The following is a 10,642-nucleotide window of genomic DNA, read 5'->3' on the forward strand; positions in this document are numbered from 1 at the left end:
ACTTGATGGTTTTCGGTCTTTTACATTAGTTTAAGACCATAGAGTCATAAAAACAATTAAAACACGAGTTCACAAAAGTTGAAGTTCCTTTCGGATGTCTTATTTCAAGCTGCAATTATTCTCGTTACAGTTCTGTAGAGGCACGTTAGGTTTCTTTTTATTTTACTAAACCCTATGACATAATAGCGTCTGGTTGGTGTATACCTTGACATTGTTTGGACCGTATAGCTACGTGTTCGAAATTTCTTTTCTTTTTCATCTATCCTCAAGGAAATTATTGGCTATAAATGTCATACGTTGGTCTCTACCTGGGTGTGGTCTCGCAGTATATGACTGGGCAGAAGATTATGTACACGCCCATTAAGGAAGTAAAGTATCTATATAAGTCTGATACAGACCAATTGGCACAAAGCCGTCTGCTGCTTAGGAGAGATAATCTGTTCCGTGACACTGCAAACGTACTCTTTTTCAAGGTGAGAAAAATCTACTCTTTCTCTTACATGACTATACCTTCAACATATTTAATATCTAAAAATTCCATTTCCAAGCAGTTATTCTCAAACTACAAATGTTTCAATTTTCAATCAAACATTTTATACCTCAACAAGTTTTTCACCAAATGCATTACTAATATTTCACTCTAATATTTATAGAGTAAAGAATCATGTATCTTATTTAATTCCTTTGTTGAGTTTGATTTCCCTTATTATACACAATTATCGAAATCGACACATGAAGCTCAATAAATTAGTGAAGGCCGTATTTTAGCGTGTGCAGCACATCTCGAAATGCATACAGGGTTTGACTAGTATAGCCATAGGATCATCCGCAGGACAGCCAAGTTGTATGCAAACGCATTATATTTTTCATTTACACATGCAAGAGGAACATGATGCAATGATATCTTATGTTTGTATATATATATATATATATATATATATATATATATATATAGTAAACATAACAATTCGATTTTCTTCCCCGATTCGCTCAAATTGTAAAGAAATTTATTATTGTCAGTCGTTTGATTTCTTTACTGTATTAAAACATATTTTCTTTTATTAAGACATATTTTCCTTTATTAAGACATATTTTCCTTTATTTGATAAAATTTCATCGTTTATATATGTATTAAATCGTTTTTATTCCCTGAGTATTATTGAAATAAAATATTAGTTTATTGCAAAATGGAAAATATGATTTTACGAAGCATACAACTCCCTTTCGACGTTAAGGATGATCCCATTGAATTGTTAAGTTACTGATAATTTACATGCGCTATTTATATATGAGAACTCGAACATCGCATGATATAATATAAGCGATATTGGTTTCATCAGCTACTTTTATTCTACACAATTCGTACAACATTTCTTCACTATCCTATTGTTTAGAAACCGCCAAGGCTGCTTTAGAAACTGTATGATACAAATGTTGCTGCGTTAACATTTATACTTTAACATTTGTATTTTTGTTAATTTAAGGATGAAGCACAATTTAATCACTTCACTCCACTTGTTTATGTTTGAAAATATAGTGGGATAACAACTCTCTTAATGTAATCTTGGTGTTTAATATTTTCTAGTCTGAAGTGAAACGTTGAACGAGAAAAGATCAATGAATTATAACTCCGCTTAACTTATTGTAAACATAATTGAAAGATTATAATGAGTTGTATATTGCTCTATTGATAATGGGAATAAAACTCTGGCAGTGTGAGGAAATACAAATTAATTCAAACAAATCAAATTAACGTCCTCAAGGTATAACCTGACCATTCGTTTAATTGTCTAACCATCTATATGTTGTTTTCTTATCTAAGTAATGTATGACATAATTATATATTTTCATCGCAGATGACACGTGACATAGTTTTCGTCTCTATCGTTCTCTTTGCCATCCTGCTGCCATTGGTTATGTGTGGCACAATAGGTAGTAAAACAGATGTCCAGAATGACATCGACGGGAAGATCGACGAGATGAACCAACTCATGAAGGAAATGATTGAGGTATGAAAAGCACACAAGCAGTTTGCATTAACTTCGATCATCACAATCACATTAGGTTGAACTAATTGTTTTATCATCGTTGTAGAACGTTTGTCGTATTAAAACAAAAAAACATGAATACTTTCACAAATAGAGAATATCGCGTAATGCTTATATTGCGTCATGACATGGCACAGCAGAATATACATCACCGTTAGTAGACTAACGGTCTCAGCAGCAATTGCAAAAGCAATAGTACATTGCGTCATTGATAATCTTAGTTTTTCGATCGGGAACCATCATCAGTAGTAGCAGTAGCAATCATTGAATATATATATATATATATATATATATATATATATATATATATATATATATATATTCTTTCATTTTTAAACTTTGTGTTTCTCATAGCCATGTGATTAAGCTGCCATTCTACTGTAATTTGCAGGAAGTTCCTTATGCACAAAAAAGAGACCTACAAGCTGAAAAGAAGTTTGCCGAAGAGTGTAAGATTTTCTTTACTTATATTTTAATGTTTCGCGTATTTCCAATGATAAAATTTATGTTAAATAAACATGCTCTATTTACTTTCATGGTGCTGAACTATTTTACGTTGAAGAATAAAAAATGCATGTTCAACAATTATGATAATAACGTTATGCATATAAAGATATATCGGACAGGTCATAACAAACATGATAATTTTGCAAAAAATAATTGTATCCAATTTATCATAGTAATTGTTAATTCTTTGAGACTAACAATAGCGACAATCTAGAGGATATGTATTTTTTGTATGTGTCGCTTATATTTTCCCTGTTTTATATACATACATACACCAATGCACCATACATGCATACATGCATTCCTAAGTATCTAATTAAATACTATTTGCATCGATTCAAGCAAGAACAGATGCACATCGACACATGTAAATATATACAAAAAGAGATACATACATACATACATACATACATACATACATACATACATTCATTCATTCTTATATTCAGGGAAACCTGCATGCAGGCATGCATACATATATACATAGAATACGTACATACATTTATGCGCACATACCCACATTCATACACATGTAGGTATGGATACGTGAGTATATTCTTGCATACATACATACAAACGTTCATTCAGACATGCATACATACATACACACTTACTTACATAAATACATACATACAGACATATATTCATATATACATACATACATACATACATACATACATACATACATACATACATACGGAAACACACACACATAAATACATGCATACATACCCACATACATATATATATGCATCCATTCATACATATAATACACAAGTTCCAGCAATTGGTTTTTATTTTTATTTTGCTTGTCAGTATTGAAATTGAAATTTCAATTATGAACGCTTCCTTGTTGGACAGGTTTTGTCTAAATCTTCATTTGATATTGCTATCCAGAAAGAACAGTCTGTTTCGTTTTCCATTTAATTTTGTCTTTGTAATTATTATAATATGTGTCTTCTCCCTAATTTTCAAATGCACCTGGAGGAGAATGGCAGGTTCCTATGCTGTGCTGAATACTCAGTATTTTTCTGGTATCTTTGTTTCTTAACGTATAAGGCTGAAAATAGTATAGGACAATATTATAGATATCTGTTTAAGAATTGATTTGGCATGGATCAGAGTAATTGGACAATACTAATGTTTAGTAATTATGTATAATTAAGTATATTTTTATTGCAGTCGCAGATGTCAAGAAAGAACTAGAGAAGGAAGGAAAGTGGTGGTTTGGGTGAATTAGAGGTAGACAGTGACCGGTATGTTCATTTCCTGCAAGATCATCGAGACATATGATTTCCTGTTTCAATAATGAATATATCCGCAATGCATATATAATGATATGTCAATTATGAAGATTACAATGTAATACAAACCTGCATCAAATAATCACTTTTTCTTTTATTTGTCATCGACTTTCAAATGTATGTACGCCCTCAAATACATTTCTGATAAAACTAGAGTGTATACACTAGCTCAGTCAAGGCTAATTGTGGTATGTCTGCTTCATAGACTGAAAAGAATGTCGATGGTCACACTTGTTATATCGCTTGATGGTATACTCGTTTTCAAACAGACGAGTTCTGAGCATTTTGGTATTGCCTAAAATAGTGCCAAATATTTGAAAAATATATTGGCAGTATCAATTCAAAGGCGGCAGTTATATGTAATTTTAACAGAGGACAAAGCTGGAAACATTAAAGATTCATGTATAAATAAGTAAGATAAACTCTACGTATAAATGGTTTTGCCATTGTCGGAGAAGGGTGATAATGTGTGGTCAAACATCTCCGACGAGCAATTAAATTGAACAGGCAGCATAAAACAGGATACAGCCAATGCTATGACTAGTCTCAAAAAAGTTACCCCGCAGGAAGTATTCTGTTAAGAGCTTTCTAGGCTATAGTTATCTGGTTGTAGGAGGCACTGAAAATTAATACATTGCTGTAAAATCAGAATTGGAAAAACTCCGCTGTATGTTAAAACTTACATACATACATACATACATACATACATACATACATAGATAGATACATACATGCATACATATGTAAAATAATATCTGCAGTCATCCATCCATCCATCCATTTAATATATATATATATATATATATATATATATATATATATATATATATATATATATATATATATATATATATATATATATATATATATATATATATATACATACATGCATACATACATACATACATACGTACAAACATACATGCATACATACATACATACATAGATACATACATACATACACGCATACATACATGCATATATACGTACATACGTACATATATGCATACATACATTCATGCATACATACAAACATGAATTAGATCTATGACATTTATTATCTTTTTTGTGAGTTGATTATCAAGTCTCTGTTGCACACTTTTCTTAGTTTCACTTTTTGCGAACGGGTTCACCTGTCTTATAAATTCTTTTATAATTGGTTTAAAACATTTTATCTTTTTTCTTTTTAAATTGCTAATGAAATTAATGTTGTAACTGTTATGAGTATTTGCTCTTCACATAAGTACCAGAAAAGAATTGAAGATCACAGACCATGTACAATTTAACAAATAATTTGTATCTCGAGAATATAATGTGACAACCAGACAATGAACTTAACGGTATTAAATCCTCAAATAATCCGATAATTACAGTCACAAGTTCTAATAATTTAAAATCCTGGAAAAAAGTTCAAATTATATCTCTAAGAAATCTGTTATAGCTTTTAGGGTATTGACGTGTCAACATCATTTTGTTGAATCACAGTAATATACTTCAAGGTTTTAATTTAGAATAAATTTCAGAGGATATCTTTATTCAAGAATTTTATCAGACCACTTTGTATATCCATGGAAAATAATCACTTGGATTAAATCATTTGAAGAAAAAGATTCCAGCCCCAGACTACTGGCCACAACATATAATAAACAATTTGAAAGTGCTAGATGTTTGAACACGAATGACCAAGTTCTCACAGTTACAATAGGTATAGTTCTCTTCTTGTCCTTAGTTCACAATTAGCACCTTTTACAAATATTCCTAATTCAAAATAACCGTCTACAGTTATGTTGATGTTTACGATACAATGACATAGATTACGTATAATTCACTTAGGAAATTACAAAACGTTGACCCAAATAAACATTTATTTATTATATTAATAATGATCATGATATTAAGCCTATATACAGAGATAATTATTTACCGATGTATTAGTTGAATACACAAAATTAAGTAAAAGAGTCAATTAGGTGTATGCATGTGTATTAACTTGCAATGAAGAGTATTATCGTACACGCTTATTGTGACATATCAATATGAATTTCGTCGTAGTTGTGTTCCAAGGAAATATAATCGGCAAATTTAAAGGTTGAAGATAAGTACATTTAAGTGAAATATGACAATCATGGGTATCGTTGCTCGGACTTTGCTTGATTAGGAATGAGATGGGGGAGTTATGATGATTTAATGGGTCAGGCATGAATATTATTCAGCTATCATGGAATATCTTCCATATTGTTTTAGCTCTGCTGGGTATATATCAAATAAGCATACGGGATGATCTTTTGTCCGCCTAAAGGCTAGCACAAGTTTGATACTGCTACTCCTCCTAAACTTTTCGGAAGATTACCGTGCAACTTTACACACATTATTCTCGTTGTCTTGATGGTCCTGAAGGTAAATGGTAGTGATGCGACATCCGTTACAGACATCTAAAAGATGTTTGTATCACTATTTCTAATAAATAGTTGATCATATTGACATGATGTGAGCAGCAGGGAAGTCGTACAGACCAGGTGGCTCAGATAAATTTAACCCTCCCACCAAACATTTCTCCGTAGAAGCCTCAGATTTCAAAAATAAACCCTCCTACGCAAATTAATCCGCAAAATTTCCCCCCAAATTGCATTTTCGGGCATAAAAAAAAAGGCAGCTTTTTTGGGGGGGGGGGTAAAATTTGTTTGTGATTGCAAATTCCGGTTGCAATTTTATGAGTAAATCTGATCAAGACCGATTCGATATCTACTACGTGGATCATGAAGATTAATCGTGACAAAACCGTGTGGTGTTGCCTGAGCGTGACTGAAGAAATTTTTAAACTTATTTATATCCATATCACCATTGCACCAAGTTTGATGAATATTCCTCAGTGTGTGAGTATCAACGCCATTGAAAACTGATAAAATGTTACAATTATCTCTAATCACCTTTGGAATTTGCGTATATCGCTGCGTCACGTAAATCACATCGGTGTTCTTGTGTCGGCCGCGCGAGAATATCCTAGCTGGGTTAGTTTGCTTATCCAGCATCACATCATCGAAAACAACAAGATTATTAGCATCACCGTCTAAACTTTCCACTGATGGAGTTTCATTAATATCCGTTATAAATTCTATTGTGCCATCCTCAGTTTTATCGCTAAATTCCTTTAGTACTTTATAACATCGCTGATCATCAACGGATGGCGCAACCAAGTATAATTTATCCCATTTTAACCATCTCATTATCAAATTTAGCAACAATTGCGTTTTTCCAGAACCAGATGGTCCAATAATTATCATTCTAATCGAATTCGGTAGTGACGCGGTGTGTTTTACTTGCTCGCGTTTTTTTGTGGCTGAAAAATCAATTACATTCATGTTATTAGAATATTATGGATTCATATTGTGTTAAGTGTCGCACTCGAACTGCTACGCTAAATCCAATCGAAGTTGTCACACGCAACAACAGAAATGCAATTAAGGGAGAATGTGAAGTTTGTAAGACAATTAAGTTTAGATTTGTAAAAAAAAAAGTAGAACCGGAGGAGACATCGCTGCCTCCTTAACAAATCTGCCTGGAGCTCCCTGGGCGAAATATCCCGGAGAAAAACATTTACCAGGATATAATTACTGCGGACCTGGTACAAGGCTAGATATAAGACTTAACGATAATAATCAACCAAATCCTGGCGAGGATCCAGTAAACGCTATCGATAACGCATGCTACTATCACGATCTTGCATATCGCAGCGGAGATTTACAACAAAGACATCTCGCTGATATTAAATTAATTCACGCAATAGATGCTATTCCTGATAAAAATTTCAAAGAGAAATTGGCAACTTGGTTGATAAAAGGAGCAATGAAAGGTAAATTAGTACTAGGTGCTGGTAATTTATAATGGAGCAAATATATTATTCTCCGCGAGGATTTTGGCGAGGAAAATCAGCAATAGCCAAACTTGCTAAGGCAGCAAAAGTAAAGCAATCTGTCGCTGAATCGTGGCTATCGAGGCAAGCAGTTTGGCAAATTTATCTTCCTCCGCCTAAGAAAATATCATATGCGAGTTTCTCTGTCAGCGTCCCTAATGAAGTCCATCAGGCTGATCTTATGTTTCTTCCTTACGATACCGTCGACGGAGTCACATATAAATACGTGTTGACGGTTGTTGATATTGCTAGCAGATACAAGGAAGCGGAACCGTTATCGAATAAAACAGCAACAGATATTGCTAAGGCGTTTAGCGAAATTTATTCACGATCTCCATTAACATGGCCGAAGCTTCTCCAGGTTGATCCAGGTCGAGAATTTCTTGGCGCGGTTACTTCACTGATGAAAAAGAATAATGTTAAAATCCGTCGCGGTATTGTAGGTGTTCATCACAATCAAGCTATCGTTGAAAGATTCAATAAAACTCTTGCAGAACGATTATTCGGATATCAGTACGCGAGAGAATTTATTCAAGATAAACGATCTCGCGATTGGGTAACAAGATTACCTCACGTGATTAATGCGCTAAATAACGAAGTAACACGAACAATATCAATGAAACCCGCAATTGCAATTACAAAGACAAAAATACCACTAAAGCGAGATTCTACTATTCCACCTGTGCTAGGTAGTGTCACGGTTAGATATTTATACAAGGAAGGAGAAGCCGAAGGTGGCAGAAAAAGAGCAACTGATCCAAATTGGAGCGTTACAACGCATAAAATATCGGCCGTAACAAGATCATCAGGAAGACCAGCAATTTATTTTCTAGATTCATTAGCACCACAACGCGGATTTACTAAAGAAGAATTACAAGTAATTCCAAAAGATACTCAATTACCGCCATCTTCGTTAATGTGAAATTTAATTCTACCTAACTGAGATAATTTTCTTACTCGAGACACGGCCAGATAAACTAAATTTGACCAGGAAATTCTATCATCGACAATCCAGACTTGACCATCTACTGTTAATCCTTGTGATGAATGTATCGTTGCTGCGTATCCGAGTTTCCATGGCGATCTTTCTGCGTTTATTGCATCATTGACAAGATTAATATCAACGAAAATAATATCATTCAAAACTAATATTTTTTCTTCTCCACATGGCAAAATAACATTGATATTTTGTTTCCTAGTATCAGTTGGCCTATAACACAACGGCACCTGCAACGTTGGAAATTTCTCACAGTGAAGCTTAAATAGTATTTCTTGAATATTATCACGAATAATTTTTCTGCTAGCAACGATCAAATGATCTGGACGCCACAAATTTAGAAAATTATCCATCGAAGTTTCGTCGATTATTTTTCTCATCACATCACATTGAAACTTATTAGGTTGCAATCGAATCATTTTTTTAAACTCGGTCAGTAAAATATCATTAGATCTATAATCAGCATCAATCTCTTCATAATAATCCACAAAATTTCTAAGCCACCTGTGAGGAGATTCACCATCAATAGGATCAGGTTGGCCGTGATCTCCGCACATTATTACAGCGGTATTTTTTTCTTCTAGCCAACCCAGGAATAATTTTAACACAACTAAATTTACCGTGCAAATTTCATCAAATATTATAATCTTGTTGATATATTTATTTCCCATTCGAGCCGGATCCCACAATCCACCGCTGTACTTGAAATAACTATGATAAGTACAAGAATTAACACCACGCTGCTTTATTTCTCTTGCTAATCTGTGAGTTGGAGTCAACACGATCATATCAGAGTTTGAAAATAAGTTTATCGCTCGTGTTGTTTTACCGCTACCGCCAGGACCATTTAGGTAAACGAATTTGTTTCGTGAAATTGGATCGAACACTGATACTGCTGTTGATACTTCATCGCATTTATCTTTATGAAATTTATCGCAATCTTCCACATCCGCGTCCTCACAATAATCTAGAATATCCTCGTTTTTTATTCTCCAGGTTCCCCAAGAACCATCGGTGATTAAATTTTCCAATCTACATTGAAATTTCTTATTGATATAAAATGAATCCGTTGCAACCCTTACCGCGATATCAGAAAATTTATTTATCATCGACAGCAAATTAATACTCACATAAGCGAGCATTGATGATCTTAAATGAGTATACTGTGCTGATTCTCCATCAAGATAAGTGATCACTGTACCTAACTTCGTTCCATCAATAATAATATTTTCTCTGTTGCAAAATATTCCACGCGATACTGTATCGGCAATAATAAAATCCATCTCAGCATCATTGATAAATAACCTAGCGTGGCGATGTTTATGATCAACTGATCCTCCTTGAGTAAATTTACCAATTATTTTTCTTCCAATATCTTTCGCGTTCTCACAATCTGTCGGCAACCACACCTCGGTCTGCTTTCTATACGATATAATTGCTTCACTTACCGTCAATGATATTAACATCGACGAATCCAACATATATCTCAACAATACCGTAGGGACCCATCTTCGCTGAGATAAATGCCGACCAAACCAAATATAACAAATTTTATGCAAATTTTCAGCAAGTTCGAATGAAGTAACATGAGCGAATCCGGTCATGACAAAATCAGGTAACGGTCCGTTAATTGCAACTCTCGTCATCTCGTTGGTAGGATGGCCAAATTTAGCAAAGTAATCTGCACAATCGCCATACCCAAGGAAACTTCCAGGATAGCATGCGCTCATATCAACGGAAATCATATCTTCGAAATAGTATTTGGTATTCCATAATCCTCCATGGCCGTATTCGATACAACTAAGTTGAATATCATTGAGAAATTCATTTCTTGTAGGTTTCCACGAATTTCTTTCTCTGGCAGCATGAGCAGCAA

At 33.8% G+C, this 10,642-nt stretch overlaps 1 protein-coding gene across 1 annotated transcript; it reads left to right on the forward strand.

Moving 5' to 3' along the window:
- Window positions 1-272: 272 nt before the first annotated feature.
- LOC149771219 (uncharacterized) lies at window positions 273-3,941 on the forward strand. The gene is made up of 4 exons (XM_089948706.1): window positions 273-473; window positions 1,857-2,009; window positions 2,440-2,497; window positions 3,738-3,941. Exons 1-4 carry the CDS (start codon window positions 288-290, stop codon window positions 3,788-3,790), a joined length of 450 nt encoding a protein of 149 aa, XP_089804832.1. The 5' UTR covers window positions 273-287; the 3' UTR covers window positions 3,791-3,941.
- The last annotated feature ends 6,701 nt before the right edge of the window (window positions 3,942-10,642 follow it).

This window comes from Sinohyriopsis cumingii, unplaced genomic scaffold (assembly GCF_028554795.1).
Source record: "Sinohyriopsis cumingii isolate HCF-2022 unplaced genomic scaffold, ASM2855479v2 utg002023l, whole genome shotgun sequence".
In the NCBI taxonomy this organism is placed as follows: domain Eukaryota; kingdom Metazoa; phylum Mollusca; class Bivalvia; order Unionida; family Unionidae; genus Sinohyriopsis; species Sinohyriopsis cumingii.

Excerpts from the sequence above, each read along its gene's own strand:
- LOC149771219 (XM_089948706.1), top strand. The coding sequence starts at position 288 with ATGTCATACGTTGGTCTCTACCTGGGTGTGGTCTCGCAGTATATGACT. Across the intron at positions 474-1,856 it reads CAAACGTACTCTTTTTCAAG|ATGACACGTGACATAGTTTT; the intron begins GTGAGAAAAATC and ends TTTTCATCGCAG. Across the intron at positions 2,010-2,439 it reads TCATGAAGGAAATGATTGAG|GAAGTTCCTTATGCACAAAA; the intron begins GTATGAAAAGCA and ends TGTAATTTGCAG.